Genomic DNA, 22215 nt, shown 5'->3' on the forward strand with positions numbered 1-22215 from the left:
AGGAGACAGGCAGTTACTCTAGGAGAGCTGGACAGGGCCGTAGAAGGTCCTTAACCCATCAGCAGGACCGGTATCTGCTCCTTTGTGCAAGGAGGAACGGGATGAGCACTGTCAGAGCCCTACAAAATGGCCTCCAGCAGGCCACTGGTGTGAATGTCTTTGACCAAACAATCAGAAACAGACTTCATGAGGGTGGCCTGAGGGCCTGACGTTCTGTAGTGGGCCCTGTGCTCACTGCCCGGCACCATGGACCTTGACTGGCATTTGCCATAGAACACCAGAATTGGCCGGTCCACCACTGGTGCCCTGTGCTTTTCACAGATGAGAACAGGCTCAACCTGAGCACATGTGACAGATGTGAAAGGGTCTGGAGATGCTGTGGAGAACGTTATGCTGCCTGCAACATCATTCAGCATGACCGGTTTGGTGGTGGGTCAGTGATGGTCTGGGGAGGCATATCCCTGGAAGGACGCACAGACCTCTACAGGCTAGACACTGGCACCCTGACTGCTATTAGGTATCGGGATGAAATCCTTGGATCCATTATCAGACCCTACGCTGGTGCAGTGGGTCCTGGGTTCCTCGTAGTGCACGACAATGCCTGGCCTCATGTGGCGAGAGTATGCAGGCAGTTCCTGGAGGATGAAGGAATTGATACCAGTGTCTGGCCCCCATGCTCACCTGATCTAAATCTAATAGAGCACCTCTGGGACATTATGTTTCGGTCCATCCGAGGACGCCAGGTTGCACCTCAGACTGTCCAGGAGCTCAGTGATGCCCTGGTCCAGAACTGGGAGGAGATCCCCCAGGACACCATCCATCATCTTATTAGGAGCATGCCCCGATGTTGTCAGGCATGCATACAAGCAAGCACGTGGGGGCCATACAAACTGAGTACCATTTTGAGTTGCTGCAATGAAATTTCACCAAAATGGACTAGCCTGCTGCATCATTTTTTCACTTTGATTTTCAGGGTGTCTTTGAATTCAGCCCTCTGTAGGTTGATAATTTTCATTTCCATCAAACGATGTGGCATCCTTTCGTTCCTAACACATTACCCAGTCCATATCAGGAAAGATATCCAGCATGATATTTTTCCCATTGAGATCTGATGTGTTTTCAAAGTGTTCCTTTAATTTTTTTGAGCAGTGTATATATAGAAGTGTTGTAACTTGGGTGCAACAGAGTTTTATGTCACTTCTCTGCCTGCAACAATCTCTGCTGAAACCCTGAAGTAGAATTCAATGTTCCCTAGCAAGTCAACGAACTACAAGACCCTTTGCATGACTAGTATCAAATGCTGAGGGTAGAACCTTCTACATTGCATATTTGCCATGTTTAAATTTCACTATACAGTATCAGTTTGGCCTTTTGAAGAAATTTAAGGCATGATTACATATTTAGCTACACAAAAGGCTTAGTTTTAGGGTATATTTAAGGCTTTAAGGGGATCAGGAAACTTCGTCCAATACCATTTTGTCCAATAGTTGAGACATTTCATCCAAAGCCTTTTTCAAATGCACTATCAATTATTTTATATGTGCGACAAGATTGAGATATAAATAAATAAATAAATAAATAAATAAATTCATTTAAGGGAGTGCATTAAGCAGGTTTATGACTGCATCTCCCAGTAATAAATGGAAATTAACAATGCATTAAATATAAAACCCCTCCTCACTAAACTCAGGCTTAAATTGCAATTTACAGAGTTAGTCAAAATTATGTTAACACTTAAATGGTCGAAACCTTTATTCACAAAGGTTTTATTCACAAAACATACATCATAGCGGAGCTCCAGCGGAGCACCATACCTAAGAAAAAATGGTAAACCCATCAAGTTGATTTTTTTGTGGTTTGTCCGTGTACGTGTACATGTACCACCAGTCATACACACCGCCTAGTGGTTAGTGTTAGTAATTACCTGTCATACATACCGCCTAAGGCGGCACGGTGGTGTAGTGGTTAGTGCTGTCGCCTCACAGCAAGAAGGTCCGGGTTCGAGCCCCGTGGCCGGCGAGGGCCTTTCTGTGTGGAGTTTGCATGTTCTCTCCATTTCCGCGTGGGTTTCCTCCGGGTGCTCCGGTTTTCCCCACAGTCCAAAGACATGCAGGTTAGGTTAACTGGTGACTCTAAATTGACCGTAGGTGTGAATGTGAGTGTGACTGGTTGTCTGTGTCTATGTGTCAGCCCTGTGATGACCTGGCGACTTGTCCAGGGTGTACCCTGCCTTTCGCCCGTAGTCAGCTGGGATAGGCTCCAGCTTGCCTGCGACCCTGTAGAACAGGATAAAGCGGCTCCAGATAATGAGATGAGACACACCGCCTAGTGGCCAGTGTTAGTAATTACCAGTCATACACACCGCCTATCTGGCCAGTGCTAGAGAGTAAAGAAATAAAACAAAAGAGACTGGCTATGATATAAGAAAATTCTACAACCCAGAAACAGATGGGAGCTCCGCTTTTAGGCAGTGCCTAAATCTATATATTACGTGGAAGATGATTTACAGGATGGTCTCAACCTGTTCGCCATCGTGTTCAACACAGGAAAACCAGCGAGCAACAGTACCATTTAATCTGTCACCCATGGCATATGTCTATCTGCAGGAGAAAAATAATCCATAAGTGTTAACATAATTTTGCCTAACCCTGTATATACCTAATAACCTATATGTACCTCCCACTGTCAGAGAGCGGTAGGAGACAGAAGCAAGTGCAGAAGTAATGTTGATTAACAATTATGAAAACACACAGGCAAACAATCCAAAACAGCAGGCAATCTCGTAAACGTGAAACTAGAAAAAGGTCAGGCGAGGCACAAACAGGCTAAATCAGGCAAAGATAAAAACAGAAACTAAGAACAGGAAACAGGATCAGAAACCGAGGGACTCTACACGGGAGAATAAGGCTCGGTAATCCACACTGACGTGGCGCAATACTTCGCACTGAACATGCATTTTCTCAGTCTTTATATAGGCACGCTGATGCCCCTTGATCATATGCAGGTGAGCCTCATTAACAGTCTGCTCGGCACACGTGCAGTCCAGAGCACGCCCAAGTGGACTGCACGCATGCTGTTAATGAGGCTCACCTGCACATGATCAAGAGGCATCAGCGTGCCTATATAAAGACTGAGAATATCTGGATATCATGTCTCATATCTCACACTTGCCAAGGATATCTGGCAAGTGCGAGTATGGATTTTCTATGTAATTTGGTTGAATAAAAACAATCTCTCCCCACAAGTGGCCCCTGCCGAACACGCCCGAAGTTGACACTCGCCGATTCCCATCATTTCCGGTTTCATTTTCCTTTTTGCGAAAATGTGTTTTTCTTTGGTCAAATTCCATTGAGAATTCCTCCCTTTTTTTGAACAAATACCTGAAATATAAAATAATTGACAGTGCGTAGGAAAAAGGCTTTTGACGAAATGTCTTAACTATTGGACGAAATGACCTGTATCCACTTTAAGCTGCTTGTTCGGTTGCTATTAGCACATCTATGTATCTGATATTTGAAATGGCTGATGCCTTTCTACTGTTACAAAAAAAAAAACCCACTCAAATCTTAAACACAATTTTATGTCTTTGCAATTTATTAAAACCAATAATATTAATCATGATTTTAAAATGCAAATAAGTACTTGATTAAACTACTTCACAGTAAATTGCAAAAAAAGTTATATTCAGTTGATTGCATTCAGGATGAACACAGTTTATGATGAAGAAAAAAAAAATCCCTGTAAAACAAAAAAGATTAATTTGTGTCAATCAACCCATAAAAAAGAACACAAAATTCCAATAAATTTAATTGTCTAGATTCAAGCTTTCATTGACTTAGCCCATGCGACCACACATATAGATTGGTGCTTGAAAGTTTGTGAACCCTTTAGAATTTTCTATATTTCTGCATAAATATGATCTAAAACATCATCAGATTTTCACACAAATCCTAAATGTAGATAAAGAGAACCCAGTTAAACAAATGAGACAAAAATATTATACTTGGTAATTTATTTACTGAGGAAAATGATCCAATATTACATATCTGTGAGTGGCAAAAGTATGTGAACCTCTAGGATTAGCACTTCATTTGAAGGTGAAATTAGAGTCAGGTGTTTTCAATCAATGGGATGACAATCAGGTGTGAGTGGGCACCCTGTTTTATCTAAAGAGCAGGGATCTATCAAAGTCTGATCTTCAAAAAACATGTTTGTGGAAGTGTATCATGGCATGAACAAAGGAGATTTCTGAGGACCTTGGAAAAAGTGTTGTTGATGCTCATCAGGCTGGAAATGGTTACAAAACCATCTCTAAAGAGTTTGGACTCCACCAATCCACAGTCAGACAGATTGTGTACAAATGGAGGAAATTCAAGATCGTTGTTACCCTCTCCAGGAGTGGTTGACCAACAAAGATCACTCCAAGAGCAAGGCGTGTAATAGTCGGCGAGGTCACAAAGGACCCCAGGGTAACTTCTAAGCAACTGAAGGCCTCTCTCACATTGGCTAATGTTAATGTTCATGAGTCCACCATCAGGAGAACACTGAACAACAACGGTGTGCATGGCAGGGTTGCAAAGAGAAAGCTACTGCTCTCCAAAAAGAACATTGCTGCTCGTCTGCAGTTTGCTAAAGATCACGTGGACAAGCCAGATGAGACCAAAATAGAACTTTTTGGTTTAAATGAGAGGCACTGTGTTTTGAGAAAGGAAAACACTGCATTCAAGCATAAGAACCTTATCCCATCTGTGAAACATGGTGGTGGTAGCATCATCGTTTGGGCCTGTTTTGCTGCATCTGGGCCAGGATGGCTTGCCATCACTGATGGAACAATGAATTCTGAATTATACCAGTGAATTCTAAAGGAAAATGTCAGGACATCTGTTCATGAACTGAATCTCAAGAGAAGGTGGGTCATGCAGCAAGACAATGACCCTAAGCATACAAGTTGTTTTACCAGAGAATGGTTAAAGAAGAATAAAGTTAATGTTTTGGAATGGCCAAATCAAAGTCCTGACCTTAATCCAATCGAAATGTCGTGGAAGGACCTGAAGCGAGCAGTTCATGTGAGGAAACCCACCAACATCCCAGAGATGAAGCTGTTCTGTATGGAGGAATGGGCTAAAATTCCTCCAAGCTGGTGTGCAGGACTGATCAGTAGTTACGAGAAATGTTTAGTTGCAGTTAGTGCTGCACAAGGGAGCCACACCAGATACTGAAAGCAAAGGTTCATATACTTTTGCCACTCACAGATATGTAATATTGGATCATTTTCCTCAATAAATAAATGACCAAGTATAATATTTTTGTCTCATTTGTTTAACTGGGTTCTCTTTAGCTACTTTTAGGACTTGTGTGAAAATCTGATGTTGTTTTAGGTCATATTTATGCAGAAATATAGAAAATTCTAAAGGGTTCACAAACTTTCAAGCACCACTGTAGGAATCTTAAAAGGAAAAGTTCTTCCAGTCCTTCTTAAAAGGAAATACACAATGCATTTCCTTTATTGATACTGTAGGTCCATATATTGCTTATATGATATAACAATATTGTATATAGTTTATGGCTCAGTCAATTCGAACAAGGGTCCTCAACATACCAAAGGTAATGTTTAATTATGTTGTAACTTGAAATGAAACAAGAAATGGATTAATAATGACTAAAGTCCTATTAATCCATCCAATGATAATGGACAAATTATATTTCTTTTTTAAAAAATCAGGCACATACCTCTACTTTCTGAACAAACCACATCGGACCCGCAATTGCCAGCGCAACCAACCACACAGCCACTGGAAGGCGAACAAAAGTAATTTAGAGCAACATAAATCCAATGTTGATAGAGGTATTATTTATAGGAAACTTGTGATACTATCATAAGGAAATCAGAAGTAATTGCATCAATAATGTTATGCGGTTATAATAAAACCCCAAATGAGAAAAAAGTTGGGAAGAATTGAGATGTTTAAAAACAATGTTCCTCAAAGAAAGATAGGAAGGGATTTGGATATTTGACCCTCTAAAGTGCATAATATCCAGTGTTGTAGTTGAGTCACTAAACCTCGAGTCCAAGTCCAGTCTCGAATCCCCAGTGTTCAAGTCCGAGTCAAGTCCAAGTCATTAAAGAAAATTTCGAGTCAAGTCCAAGTTGGGCGGCACGGTGGTGTAGTGGTTAGCATGGTCGCCTCACAGCAAGAAGGTTCTGAGTTCGAACCCAGTGGCTGGCAAGGGCCTTTCTGTGTGGAGTTTGCATGTTCTCCCTGTGTCTGTGTGGGTTTCCCCCACAATCCAAAGACATGCAGGTTAGGTTAATATGGGACGGCCTTGGGCTGAGGTGCCCTTGAGCGAGGCACCTAACTCCCAACTGCTCCCCGGGTGCTGTTAGCATGGCTGCCCACTGCTCTGGGTATGTGAGAGCGGTCATTGCTCATGTGTGCGTTCACTGCTTCAGATGGGTTAAATGCAGAGAGGAAATTTCACAAGTGTGTGATGAATAAAGTTGTGCTTTCTTTCACTATTGATCTGAGTCGAGTCCAACACTCTAACTACACCATTTGACGCTGGCTGTTCAGTGCCATTAACATTAGTTTGTTCCTGAATATGACGTATGAACAGGTGAATGTGCATTGTCTTTGTCAGGGAGTGTGAAGTATTCTGTCAGAGATGGTTGGGAGACGGATGTAAGTGCAGAAGGTGTTTATTAATACAAATGAAGACAGGTAAACAATCCAGAACGGAAGGCAAAATCATAAAACAGTGAAACAGGCAATAAGTCGAGCGAGGAATAAACAGGCTATCGTAGACTCAGTAGAATCAAAGACGAGAAACAGGAACTCAAATAAGGAAATAAGGCTTGGTAATGTGTCAGTAATGCAACTCAGTACTTTGCAAAGTAAGTGTGTTTATATTGGCATAGTCTTTATATTGGCACGCTGAGTCTGATCGGTGGGCACCCGAGAGTCTATCTGATGCACACGCCAAGGCACGCAGGTGTGTCACTCTTACACGAAATTATTCCAAAAATTAATGTAGATATAAATATCTTACGCCAAATTATTATGGCATATTACAAAAAATGAAGAAAAAAAATTAGAGTCCTCATCCTCAATTTACGAGTCTGGATCAGTTAATGCATGAGTCCGAGTCCAAGTCCGAATCATCAGTGCTCAAGTCTAAGTCAAGTCACGAGTCCTTAAAATTAGGGCACGAGTTGGACTCGAGTCCAAGTCCTGGACTCGAGAACTACAAGCCTGATAATATTATGACATGATTCAAGGAATCTAGAGGAATAAAGGGCAAGGGCGCAAGCCTAAGCTGAACACCAGTGATCTCCAATCCCTCAGACGGCACTGCATCAAAAACCATCATTCATCTATAGCTGATATAACCACATGGGTTCGTGATTACTTTGGCAAACCTTTGTCAAGCGCCACAATACGGAGTTAGATCCACAAATGCCAGTTAAAACTTCTCATCTCATTATCTCTAGCCGCTTTATCCTGTTCTACAGGGTCGCAGGCAAGCTGGAGCCTATCCCAGCTGACTACAGGCGAAAGGCAGGGTACACCCTGGACAAGTCGCCAGGTCATCACAGGGCTGACACATAGACACAGACAACCATTCACACTCACATCTACGGTCAATTTAGAGTCACCAGTTAACCTAACCTGCATGTCTTTGAACTGTAGGGGAAACCAGAGCACTCTGAGGAAACCCACGCGGACATGGGGAGAACATGCAAACTCCGCATAGAAAGGCCCTTGCCGGCCATGGGGCTCGAACCCAGGCCTTCTTGCTGTGAGGCGACAGCACTAACCACTACACCACCGTGCCGCCCTGTTAAAACTTTACTGTGCAAAAAGGAAGCCTTATGTTAAGTGTGTCCAGAAGCGGCATCGACTTCTCTGGGCTTGGAGACATCTGAGATGGACCATCACACAGTGGAAACATGTATTGTGGCCAGATGAATCAGTACTCCAGGTCTTTTTCTGAAATGAAATGAAGTTGACCAGACAAAACACGAAATATCTTGGGTTTATGCAGTCTGCAATGAAATAGAAGTCAAAGTAAATTTAGAAATTACTGCTTTCTTTTTTATTTGCGTTTTTCATACCATCCCAATTTTTTTTCTGATTTGGGGTTGTACAATGTATAATATTAATAATCATGCTATTTTATTGTACTCACATGTCAGGTCAACAATAATGCACAAATGTGACAAAGTGTAAGGAATTTATTAAAGTATTTTAGCACTTTATATGGTATTACTAGAGCTAAATATTAGAGTTAAATTCAAATGTTTGCAAAATATTCTCATTGCATTCGAAAAGTACAAAATCACAGTGATACAGCTTCAGGATTTTGGCTTTCTTGGCCATTTCTACATTAAATCTTACTCATGCATTTCTTCCTGTTACTTATTATGGTTGAAGGTTTGTGTTTCATTTGTAAGTGTTAACATTTTCAAATCAAGGCTATGGATCCATACAAACACACTTCGTGTTTCTGATTAATCAGTTTCCATTGTGACTCCACCACTCAGCATGTCATTAACTTTGCAGGACATGAGTGTATGACGTTGGTTAGGGTTAGTGAAAACAGAAATAATTTAGTGAGTATAAAGTCTGACGTACATATGATCGTTTTAATTTTTTTTTCACCTACTTTATGTAATGTATAATTAAAACCTGTAGTGATTTTTCTCCAATTTGGCCGTTGTTCTCTTTTCCATATGTCATTATATAAACCAGAAACTTCTGAATACCCCAAGTGCCTCTTGTAAGAAGTCTGTAAAAGAAGTTTTGTGTTGCTTCGTTAAAAGCTACATTAACCAAAGTAACAAAACTGTACATAAATGTAGGTACATTATTACCTTTCGTACTATTTGTAAACTATATAGATTTGTGCTCGCATTAAATCCAACCTTCAAGCACCAGTTAATGTGGGTCTAATTTAAAAAATGTTTTCTTTGATACTAAAACTCTGCAATTTAATAAGCAGATTGGATGGTAGATTCAAGAAACAAACACTAAGGAATACAAACGCATGTTCATGCATTTATCCAATCAATTGGCTGCAGCACAATGTATAAAATCATGCAGATATAAATCGCAAGCTTCAGTTAACGTTCAGAAAATCTGATCTCAGTGGCTTTGGCATTATTGTCGAATTGAATATTTCCAATAATGCTGGAAAAATCCTTACAGTTTTACGTACAGTAGTCTCTAGAGTTTAAGTTACAGTCACACTACTACACTAAAGCACTACTGATGCTTTGCGATGGGTTATCAGTGAAAATGAGGTGTTTTGGTGGCGATACATGGCGATATACAGGCGAGCTAAAAGTTGTGGTCACACAGCAGGTGAACACTTGACTGTCATACCATCATGCACTCGAGTGGCCACGCTCACTCACAGGACCCAGTCATTATGGGAAACACCTGATACTGATTTGACAGCAATCAGCACGTGCGCATAAGGACACAGAGGTTTTGCAAAGTATCATTATCATGGTCATATTTGTTTCTAGCCATGTTTATGACCCTGGTTAAAAACTCTGCTTTCTGTTTTGCTTTTGTTACTCTGACCTTGCCTCACGTTTTTTTTTGTAAATACCATGCCTGCTAATAAACACTCTTCCTGCACTTAGAGCTGCCTACTGCCGCATACCTGACAGAATACTCTGTGAAAACAGTGTCCTTATATGTGCGTTCTGATTGCACTCAGGTGTTTCCCATAACTACTGGGTCCCAAGAGTGCACACAACATACTCCAAAGGATCCCATCCATCCATTATCCATAACTGCTTATCCTGTGCAAGGTCGGGGGCAAGTTGGAGCCTATCCCAGTTGACTATGGGTGAGAGGTGGGGTACACCCTGGACAAGTCACCAGATCATCACACGGCTGACACATAGACACAGACAACTATTCACACTCACATTCACACCTACGGTCAATTTAGAGCCACCAATTAGCCTAACCTGCATGTCTTTGGACTGTGAGGGAAACCGGAGCACCCGGAGGAAACCCACGCAGACACAAGGAGAACATGCAAACTCCACACAGAAAGGCCCTCGCCGGCCGCTGGGCTCGAACCCAAGACCTTCTTGCTGTGAGGCGACAGTGCTAACCACTACACCACCGTGCCGCCCTTATTTGGAATCCTACTGCAATAAATAGAATTAGACCAGAATTAAATTCCAAGCATATAAAACATTATATGTTTGAAATATTCAGATTTTTGTATTCCATTCAGATTTTTTTTTGCAGTTTTTTTTGCAGTTTGCTGTAAATATCTACCACATATTACAATATCAGTAGACATTTTATATTTTTAGATGTGAATTTAAAAGCTTGATTAAAAAAAATTCACTCGTTCAAAAATACTGCAGCTTCACCAATCTGAATCTAATTGAAACAAATTAGAGCATTGTTTGAATTCTTGGTAAACTACAAAACTAGAAATTAATACAAACAACAAATGATGAACAAAATGTGATCTACGAAAATACTTCGAAAGTGGAACAAAAAGATTTTCTGACGCAGGTTAAACATTATCAGTTCATTTGTTGACAAATATTAGAATTACTTCCGCATTTACGTAAGCACCAACATCGATATATTTACAGTGGTGCTTGAAAGTTTGTGAACCCTTTAGAATTTTCTATATTTCTGCATAAATATGACCGAAAACATCATCAGATTTTCACACAAGTCTTAAAAGTAGATAAAGAGAACCCACTTAAACAAATGAGACAAAAATATTATACTTGGTCATTTACTTATTGAGGAAAATGATCCAATATTACATTTCTGTGAGTGGCAAAAGTATGTGAACCCCTAGGATTAGCAGTTCATTTGAAGGTGAAATTAGAGTCAGGTGTTTTCAATCAGTGGGATGACAATCAGGTGTGAGTAGGCACCCTGTTTTATTTAAAGAACAGGGATCTATCAACATCTGATCTTCACAACACATGTTTGTGGAAGTGTATCATGGCACGAACAAAGGAGATTTCTGAGGACCTCAGAAAAAACGTTGTTGATGCTCATCAGGCTGGAAAAGGTTACAAAACCATCTCTAAAGAGTTTGGGCTCCACCCATCCACAGTCAGACACATTGTGAACAAATGGAAGAAATTCAAGACCATTGTTACCCTCCCCAGGAGTGGTCGACCAACAAAGATCACTCCAAGAGCAAGGCATGTAATAGTCGGCGAGGTCACAAAGGACCCCAGGGTAACTTCTAAGCAACTGAAGGCCTCTCTCACATTGGCTAATGTTAACGTTCATGAGTCCACCATCAGGAGAACACTGAACAACAATGGTGTGCATGGCAGGGTTGCAAGGAGAAAGTCACTGCTCTCCAAAAAGAACATTGCTGCTCATCTGTAGTTTGCTAAAGATCACGTGGACAAGCCAGAAGGCTATTGAAAATGTTTTGTGGACAGATGAGACCAAAATAGAACTTTTTGGTTTAAATGAGAAGCGTTATGTTTGGAGAAAGGAAAAACACTGCATTCCAGCATAAGAACCTTATCCCATCTGTGAAACATGGTGGTGGTAGTATCATGGTTTGGGCCTGTTTTGCTGCATCTGGGCCAGGACAGCTTGACATCATTGCTGGAACAATGAATTCTGAATTATAGCAGCGAATTCTAAAGGAAAATGTCAGGTCATCTGTCCATCTCAAGAGAAGGTGGGTCATGCAGCAAGACAACGACCCTAAGCACACAAGTCGTTCTACCAAAGAATGGTTAAAGAAGAATAAAGTTAATGTTTTGGAATGGCCAAGTCAAAGTCCTGACCTTAATCCAATCAAAATATTGTGGAAGGACCTGAAGCGAGCAGTTCATGTGAGGAAACCCACCAACATCCCAGAGTTGAAGCTGTTCTGTATGGAGGAATGGGCTAAAATTCCTCCAAGCCGGTGTGCAGGACTGATCAACAGGTACCACAAACGTTTAGTTGCAGTTATTGCTGCACAAGGGGGTCACACCAGATACTGAAAGCAAAGGTTCACATACTTTTGCCACTCACAGATATGTAATATTGGATCATTTTCCTCAATAAATAAATTACCAAGTATAATATTTTTGCCTCAATTGTTTGACTGGGTTCTCTTTATCTACTTTTAGGACTTGTGTGAAAATCTGATGATGTTTTCGGTCATATTTATGCAGAAATATATAAAATTCTAAAGGGTTCACAAACTTTCAAGCACCACTGTATATAAAAAATATTTTGTATTAAATATCAGTCTATGGAAAATAAATTTTAAATAAAAGCTGTTTTGTTAACTTAGTACCACATACCGATTATTTTTTTTAATATAAATAATCATCTGGGTGTTGATAATTGTGGAATGGTGTCGATAACTGTGGACAAAGGTGTCGATAATTGTGGAACGATGTCACGTGATCTGATACGCTAAGTAATCAGGAATCAACTCATTTTTCCCCAGTGGAAGTTTGAGGAACTATTCATGCAAAATTTACATACTGAAAGTCTTTTCTACTTTTGCAATGGCTAAAAGATCGTTAAGGCGTCGATAATTGTAGCCGCCGCTCTCCTCATTATAATGCACCTAACTACAGTGCTATACAAAATATGTGAACATCAGTGAGGAAAACAAGGGAAGATTTTCACATCTAATTTGTACATTGGAGAACTGTTTTCAATATAACGTCGTCCATTTTGACCTATGTGCCCTGTCACACTACGACGTTCTCACCAGCGTTCGAGTAACGTGTTGTGAAACGCAGAGGAACGTCGAGAACGTTAGAAAAAAGTTACAAGAAAGTTAGACGAGCGTCGGCAAACGTTGGGGAACGTCGGCGAACGTTGAGGGTGAAAAATAGTTTTGGGTGTGCACAAAAATTCAGGACGTTCTATCAAAACGCTACTTACACGTTAGAGGAACGTTACACGAAAGTTTGCGGGCGTTACTCGAACGTTACTCGAAAGTCAGGACGTTCCCTGGACGCTAGGCGGACGCCGGCCCATCAGGGTCGAGTGTCCAGCGCGTGCCTAGCGCTTGGGTAACGCTTGCCTAACGCCTGTGTAACGTCCATCGAACGTCTGTCCAGCGTGTCGCCAACGTTTTTCAGCGTTCGTCAGCGTTCGCCGAACGTTCTTAACGCTCATGTAACGCTCTTTCAACATCTTTCTAACGTCTGTCAGCGTTCTGAATTTTTCCAGCGTCTGTGTAACGTCCATGTAGCATCCTTGTAACGCGCCTGTAACCTACTGGTAGCGTTCAGGAGCATTTGGCAGGCACTTGCCAGAAATATATTTAAAGGGGCTTGCAGAGGCCACCGACAGTCCTGTTGGAACTTTCACAGAGTGAAGACTTCAGAACAATGACAGACCAAGAGAAACACCAGTATGCGGTTGCTGCTCTCATGCATCACAACAACCTGGTTGAAATGGTGGTTGAAATGGAAGTGATGCACTCTGGCCAAAAGCCCCCCCTTTTATACTGCGCGTCCAGCCGCAGGTTGGCGAAACGTAACAGGAACGTCACACAAACGCTCCACGTGTTACTCGAACGCTACAGGAACACTAGGCAGACGCTGTGGAAACGTCGAGAACGTCAGCTAGACGCTGGACAAACGTCGAGAACGTTACCTGGACGCAAGGCAGATGCTACCCAAATGCTATGATAACGCTATCAAAGCGCTGTGGACGCTGTGAGAACGCTAGGTTTTGCTGCTATTTTCGACCACAAACGTCGCCTGACACTGAGGGAACGTTGGCTGAGCGTTACCCAAGCGTTACAAGAACGTTACAACATCGTTGACCTAGAAACTTAATTTGAAGAACGTCGACGTTTCTCAAATTTTTAAAAACGCAACCAAACGTCGAACAAAACACTATAGTGTGACAGGGCCATGTCTAGAAAAAAAATGACAAAAAAAGATACATTAAAAAAATTTCTGTTTTGAGTAGACAAACATGATTCTTTGTATTTCAGTTCATCCTGCCAAAGTTGCAACAGATAAGTTAATAATTAAAAATAAGTTGTCAAGAGCTGTAACTATTCATAATTTACACATCATCAGTTTGATCAAAAAGTTGATACATTTTTTTTACAAATATTAGAGTAGCTCTATTCAGACCAACACACACTGCATCACACTGAGAATATTATTGCATGGACTGTACCATAATAGAAAATAGATACGCTTTTTCTCACCGAGCATCATGATGGAGCTTTGAAGGATGTAGCTGTTGCGGACATGAAGAGGATACAAGATCCCCTGGAAACGCTCCACAGCGATACAGGTCATGGTCAGGATACTGGTTGCTATGGCGGTCACTTGGAGGAAGGGGACCAACTTGCACAGGAAATCGCCTGCAGAGTCAAGTGTGTACGAGTGCGACTGATGAAGTCTGGAAGCTTCTAAAGATGTAAGTAATATGCATTTAAGTGCTCCAACGAATAAATATTGATCTAGAACCTTTGGGGACTTCCCTTTGGTGTCATTCTTGTGAGCACAGATCAACTTTATGAACAGTTTCACAATATATGCATCAGTTACATTATGTTCACACACAATCATTTCCAGGGTGCCAATAATAGTGACACGTGTTTTTGTTGAAAAGTATTTCTTGATGAGGGATTTATTTTTCTCTGAATAAATTTTTCAATTAAAGGTTAGATTGTTCTCATTTGTTCAGTGTGAGACGAAGCTACTTCACCAAAAGGTGGATTTTTTTTAAACCCTTTTTACTTACGGTGGTGCTTGAAAGTTAGTGAACCCTTTAGAATTTTCTATATTTCTGCATAAATATGACCTAAAACATCATCAGATTTTCACACAAGTCCTAAAAGTGGATAAAGAGAACCCAGTTAAACAAATGAGACAAAAATATTATACTTGGTCATTTATTTATTGAGGAAAATGATCCAATATTACATATCTGTGAGTGGCAAAAGTATGTGAACCTCTAGGATTAGCAGTTAATTTGAAGGTGAAATTAGAGTCAGGTGTTTTCAATCAATGGGATGACAATCAGGTGTGAGTGGGCACCCAGTTTTATTTAAAGAACAGGGATCTATCAAAGTCTGATCTTCACAACACATGTTTGTAGAAGTGTATCATGGCACGAACAAAGGAGATTTCTGAGGATATGTAGTGAAAATTCATTATGTCTGATTATTATAACTATTCTTTAAGTTCGTTTCTTAAGACACGTATTTTTTAGTATGTTACCTCGTTTGTTGACAGTTTCGGCGAACACTTCCGCCTTCTTCAAAACAGTCACCAGATGTCGAGTGGTGACGTGCCTTATCAGCTGATGTTACTCTATGGAGGCGTGAACGTCCCGCCCAATTTGACAGGTAGTCCACGCCTCCTGCTGTCAGGTCGCTGCCCCAGGACGGCGCTCCAGGTGTGTGACAGCGCGTACGCTCCCTCATCCCGGTTCATCGTCCTCTGCGCCCGCTTTCGTATCTCCACTGCCTCCAAAATCCAACGCTGGTATCTATTCTCTTCAGCACGAATGACTCTGGCCTCTTCCCAATTCATAATATGATTTTTTCGTTTGCAGTGGTCTGAAATGGCTGATTTTAAGTTTTCTTGGTTTGCTTTTTCTTTTTCGAATCTTGTGAGTCTTTTTGTTGTTTCTTTTTCACATTCTAATTGGTGTTCTTTCCTGCGAGTGTGGAAGCATCTGCCCGTTTCACCAATATAGACTTTATTGCATGACCGGCAAGGGATTTCATATATTACATTGCATTTATTGTCCAGTTGTATTTTGTCTTTGGGGTGAACTAGCAGCTGTCGGAGGTGCTTGTATGGTTTGACCGGGGTGTTGATGTGGTATTTCCTCATGGATTGTTGGATGCGTTCTGTAACTCCTTTTATGTATGGTAATGTGACAAAGCCCCGGTTTGTTTTTTCTGTGTTTTTTTTTTTTCCTTTTTTGTGTGTCTGTAATTTTCCTTTTCGGCTTGCCCACGGTGGATATTGGCAGTTTTTTAATGCCTGTTGGATGTGTTGTTCCTCCTCCTGTCTGTCTTTCTCCTCCGTGATGTTCTGTGTTCGGTCGTATAGTGTTCTGATTACTGACATTTTATGTGCTATGGGATGTTCAGATGTCCAGAGAAGATATTGGTCGGTGTGTGTAGGTTTTCTGTATGTTGTAATTCTGATGTTCCCTTCTGTGTGGTGTATTTTTAGGTCCAGAAATGCTATTGTCTTGTCCGTTTCCTTTTCGTGTGTGAATTTGATGTTGCCTGTCTTGTCTATGGAGTTTAAATGACCCGTGAGTTGTTGTGTGTGGCCTGTTTTGGTTATTTCAAGAATGTCATCAACGTATCTCTTCCAGAGGATAGGTCTGCAGTCATCCGGTGCTGTTTCTATGGCTCGGGTTTCCAGATCCTCCATAAAAAAGTTGCATAGAGTGGCAGATAGCGGGTCCCCCATTGCAAATCCCTCTTTTTGTCTGTAGATTGTACCTCTGAATTGGAAATATGTGGACGTGGAAATGAAATGTAATAGTTTTATTATGTCCTGTGCTGTAAGTTTTGTGCGTTTTTTCAGGGTTCTGTCTGCTTTTAACCGGTTTTCTACTATGTTGAGAGTGTTTGTGACCGGTGTTTTTGTAAAGAGGGATATGACGTCATGTGATACAAAGATTTCATCCTTTTTAATCTTGATTTCCTTTAGTTCTTTCGCCAGTTGTTTTGAGTATTTGCAGTGGTATTCCGTGAGTCCGAGGAGTGGTTTAATTATGTCTGCCAATGTCTTGGAAAGGTTGTAAGTAACTGATCCTATACTGTCTACTATGGGTCTTAGTGGTGCTCCGGGTTTATGAATTTTCGGTGTGCCGTATATCCGGGGGGTGATGTCTGCTATGGGGATGAGGTGGTTGTATGTTTATCAATTTTGTTGTCGTCCATTAACGGTTTGAGTAATAGTTTTAGTCTTTTTTTCTTTTCCTCTGTTGGGTCTTTTTTTGAGTATTTCATATGTGTTTGGGTCCGTGAGCATTTCATTCATTTGTTTTTCATATTGATTAGTGTCCATGATAACCGTGGTCCTCCCTTTATCAGCCGGTAGTATTGTTATTTTCTTGTTCTTTGTGAGTGTTCTGATGGCTTCCATTAGATACCAGCGTTGGATTTTGGAGGCAGTGGAGATACGAAAGCGGGCGCAGAGGACAATGAACCGGGATGAGGGAGCGTATGCGCTGTCACACACCTGGAGCGCCGTCCTGGGGCAGCGACCTGACAGCAGGAGGCGTGGACTACCTGTCAAATTGGGTGGGACATTCACACCTCCATAGAGTAACATCAGCTGATAAGGCACATCACCACTCGACATCTGGTGACTGTTTTGAAGAAGGCGGAAGTGTTCGCCGAAACTGTCAACAAACGAGGTAACATACTAAAAAATACGTGTCTTAAGAAACGAACTTAAAGAATAGAGATTTCTGAGGACCTCGGAAAAAGCATTGCTGATGCTCATCAGGCTGGAAAAGGTTACAAAACCATCTCTAAAGAGTTTGGACTCCACCAATCCACAGTCAGACAGATTGTGTACAAATGGAGGAAATTCAAGACCACTGTTACCCTCCCCAGGAGTGGTCGACCAACAATGATCACTCCAAGAGCAAGGCGTGTAATAGTCGGCGAGGTCACAAAGGACCCCAGGGTAACTTCTAAGCAACTGAAGGCCTCTCTCACGTTGGCTAATGCTAATGTTAATGAGTCCACCATCAGGAGAACACTGAACAACAATGGTGTGCATGGCAGGGTTGCAAGGAGAAAGCCACTGCTCTCCAAAAAGAACATTGCTGCTCATTTGCAGTTTGCTAAAGATCACATGGACAAGCCAGAAGGCTATTGGAAAAATGTTTTGTGTACAGATGAGACCAAAATAGAACTTTTTGGTTTAAATGAGAAGCATTATGTTTGAAGAAAGGAAAACACTACATTCCAGCATAAGAACCTTATCCCATCTGTGAAACATAGTGGTGGTAGTATCATGGTTTGGGCCTGTTTTGCCGCATCTGGGTCAGGATGGCTTGCCATCATTGATGGAACAATGAATTCTGAATTATAGAAGCGAATTCTAAAGGAAAATGTCAGGTCATCTGTCCATGAACTGAATCACAAGAGAAGGTGGGTCATGCAGCAAGACAACGACCTGAAGCACACAAGTCGTTCTACCAAAGAATGGTTAAAGAAGAATAAAGTTAATGTTTTGGAATGGCCAAGTCAAAGTCCTGACCTTAATCCAATGGAAATGTTGTGGAAGGACCTGAAGCAAGCAGTTCTTGTGAGGAAACCCACCAACATCCCAGAGTTGAAGCTGTTCTGTACGGAGGAATGGGCTAAAACTCCTCCAAGCTGGTGTGCAGGACTGATCAACAGTTACCGGAAAAGTTTAGTTGCAGTTATTGCTGCACAAGGGGGTCACACCAGATACTGAAAGCAAAGGTTCATATACTTTTGCCACTCACAGATATGTAATATTGGATCATTTTCCTCAATAAATAAATGACCAAGTATAATATTTTTGTCTCATTTGTTTATCTGCATTCTCTTTATCCACTTTTAGGATTTGTGTGAAAATCTGATGATGTTTTAGGTCATATTTATGCAGAAATATAGAAAATTCTAAAGGGTTCACAAACTTTCAAAGCACCACTGTAACAGTTATTTGCCAAAAGTGACATGAATATTGGTGAATAATAATCGAGGCGAAGTCGAGGTTATTATTCACCAGTAGTCACTGAGCCTGTGGCGGAAAATTGTTTAAGTATAAATGCACAGGTGATTATTTTTTAAAAATTTTAAAAATTGTATTAAAAATTTATTTCAAAATTCAAAAGCAGCATGCAAATATAATCACAGTGCGTCGCAGACTTGTGCCACTTATCTATGCTGACTCACATAAAATACTTTGTTTTGAAATAGATCAAATAAATCACAATTCCACCTTACTTTTGAATAGTTTTAGACCAAACTTCGTAGCATCTTTAGTGCTTTTAGGAACTGCATGTTCTTTCATAATTTGTAATTCTTTTTCACTTACGGTGACAAAGCGATTGGCCGCCATTTTGCCAAGTCACTCAAGGTGAATATCGAGAAATAGTCTGAATTTCTCAACCAATCAGCGCGTGATTTCCTATAATCACCTCTGTATTTATACTAATAATCCTTACAAGCAGTACCAATAATTGTGTGTATATATATATATATATATATATATATATATATATATATATATATATATATATATATATATATATAAAATATTGTATGTATGTTCCACGAAATCAAGTCGTACATGAGCTGATAGCCAATGAGGCACATAGCACCGAGTTGGCTATCAGCCATGTATGACGAGATTGAGTGGAATAACTTTTATTCTTTTCACATTCGTTGGATTTTTAGAAACGGGGCATTTTTATTGTTTTTTTTTGCAAAGTCGATAAATAAAAACTTCATACAAAACGTCCGACAAAATCATTTCCGCTTAGAACGTAAACAAACTGGCAAAATGACTAGCAATTTTTGAAAAATGCAATAATAATAATTCTTGAAAAATAAAAAAGGATACATTCTTACCATCATATACTTTCATTCCACAATTTGCCTTTTTTATTTTTTGGGGTTTTGTTTTCGAGGAGAGTTTTTATTTCGTCATCGGTTGGTTCAGCAACATGTTCCGCCATTTTTTTCATCTTTAGGGTTTGCACAAAGAGTGCACAAAAAAATTGATCAAAATAAAAGAAATGCCTATCACCATGATGCTGTTTTATGTGATTTTGAATGGAGTAGGTTCCTTTTACTTGAGTTTATTTACTTGTTTCTTTTAAATCACATCTCAGTAAAGGAAAATCATTCACGATGAAATTAGCCTTTGCTGTGGTTCTTGAAAGAGAATCAACTGGTTGCGAAAATGGGTCCGTCTCAGAAACTGGTCTCTCATTTGGGTATATATTTTTATGGTCAAAAAAATAAATTTTCTAATTTTACTATTTTTTTTGCATTTATCTAACACTCAATGTTTCTTTTGTCATGTTTAATAAGAATAAAGATAGTATCTTGCTTTATCTGGCCTCCACTGTGGAAAATTGTTTTGATTACAATTTAAATGCTTTTGTAAAATTGATTTACATATAAAACAACGACATCATGAAGAATTAAAGCCCCTCCTTCACAGACGAGTGAAAATATTGAACAAATTTCCTCTTTTTGATTGCTTGGGTTAAAAATGCCAAGTTATGATGACTGAATTGATTATTCACTTAAATATGAATAATATGATACATTTTGGGTATTTGATATGGCAAAATAGGACACAGTGGAAAAATCAAGAACACACCGGAAAGATGAGAATAACGACGGTGGTAAAAGAACAGCGACTGTACCGGCTGAAAGTTGCGCGGGTCTCTGCTGCGGCGCGCGAGCAACGGGACATCACTACTGCACTGGGCAGAGTGCGAGGTGGGGGCGGGGCAAAATGACTGGCCGTAGATTCTATCAAAAGTTCGATCTAAATTGACCATGGTTGCAAAATATTGGCCAAAAATATGCAAACAGCATGAAATATGAAAGTAAGATGAAAAAGAAACATTATACTGCAAGACTAAAACTGATAATGTCCGAACAGATCACTCGCATAACAGAAAGATGGCAAATGGAATCACGATCAACTTCTAACTGTTGGAGTGGAAAATTCCATTCTACACATGCAAATTGTTAATGTGTGTCCTTCCCCACGCACAGATAACATGCTACGGTAAAAAATAGACCACAACTCATTTTATAGCTCAGAAATTCATACAAGACCAGCTACCATCGTAACATTCTGTAATAAACATATTCTATACCTAACTTTCAGCTTTCATTTTAAAAAACAAAATCGCAGATTTATAACAATTTTTATATGGCATAGTGATTTTAAGTTACTACTTCTGGTGAGGTAGTGACCTTGACCCTGAGGCTTTCTGTTTAGATCAAAACACACGATCGTATTGGTTTTGGGTTTGCGGAAAATGGAGTTACAACGGTGATCAAATATTTTGCATGATGTTTTATTACGGTTATGATTATTCTGTGAGCGCACCAATCCTTAGGTGTATAAAGTTACAACTTAAAATACAATTAGTGATAACTGTAGACTTTTCAGTGGACTACAACCTTTTTAAGGGAATGCGATGTAGTCAACCATTTATCATGTCCCAGATCAAGCCGCCATTTTTCCACAAATTTGCAGAATTTTTGCCAAATTCTGAAGAGTATTCACATCAAAGATTTAGTTTTATCTGTATTATTTCTTTCATCATTTTATTTCAAATTAAAACCAACATCACCATTCAAAACCGTATAGTTTATTGACTGAGAGTATATTTAGTGGGGTACCCCCACAGTACCCAGTTTCTGAGACAGACCCAAATATTAAATATAGAAGATGAAAATGGGTCAGTGAAAGCTTCATGGAACAGAATGGAAAGCTCAGATCATTATAACTTAAAGGAATAGGATACAGCATAGTGCAGGAAGTGGATGAAGTAGGAGTGTGAAGTAGGAGCTCTCACCTACTGGAGGGTCCAGCACTTATAACCATCGCATGAATGAAAATTGTATGTACAAATGAGTACAAAGCATTCAGACTCAATCAACAGTACTTAAAATGAAAGTAAATATTTGTATTGAATTTAATCTTTATTATTATTATTATTATTATTATTATTATTATTATTATTATTATTATTATTATTATTATTCCCTTCTCATAATTGTGACCAAGGAAACAAGATATCTTACTTAAGAGGAAATTTCTAAAAATTTATGTACTTCACATACACAAAAACAAATATATAATATAGAGAGTTGAACATTAACGTAAACTTTAGATCTGTTACTACTTTATTACTTCATATCTACTATTATTACTGTCTAAGATCAGTCTCTTTTTGTCCGAATTGCCAACTTACTCTCTGAGGCTGTTTTAAAATATGATTTTTTAAAAAAAATCATTATTACAGGGGATTTTAATGTACAGTACTGTGCAAAAGTCTTAAGCACATGTAAAGAAATGCTGTAGACCAAAAATGTCTTAAATGTAATGAAATGAAATGTTTCAACATTAAAAAAAAAATACTATATACAGCAGTCAGCCATAATAAAGGAAACAAAGTCAATATTTGGTGTCAGATGACCCTTTGCTTGAAAAATAGCAGTAGTCTCAGG

At 39.8% G+C, this 22215-nt stretch overlaps 1 protein-coding gene across 1 annotated transcript in view; it reads right to left on the minus strand.

Moving 5' to 3' along the window:
- LOC132895785 (pyroglutamylated RF-amide peptide receptor) overlaps window positions 1-22215 on the minus strand; it is a 56557-nt gene that overhangs the window by 29598 nt on the left and 4744 nt on the right. The window contains exons 2-3 of the mRNA XM_060936617.1: window positions 14197-14355; window positions 5731-5792 (exon numbers count right to left, since the gene is read on the minus strand). Coding sequence (XP_060792600.1) covers window positions 5731-5792; window positions 14197-14355 — 221 coding nt within the window. The remainder of the gene's footprint in view (window positions 1-5730; window positions 5793-14196; window positions 14356-22215) is intronic.

Source organism: Neoarius graeffei, chromosome 12 (genome assembly GCF_027579695.1).
Source record: "Neoarius graeffei isolate fNeoGra1 chromosome 12, fNeoGra1.pri, whole genome shotgun sequence".
NCBI classification, from domain to species: Eukaryota; Metazoa; Chordata; class Actinopteri; order Siluriformes; family Ariidae; genus Neoarius; species Neoarius graeffei.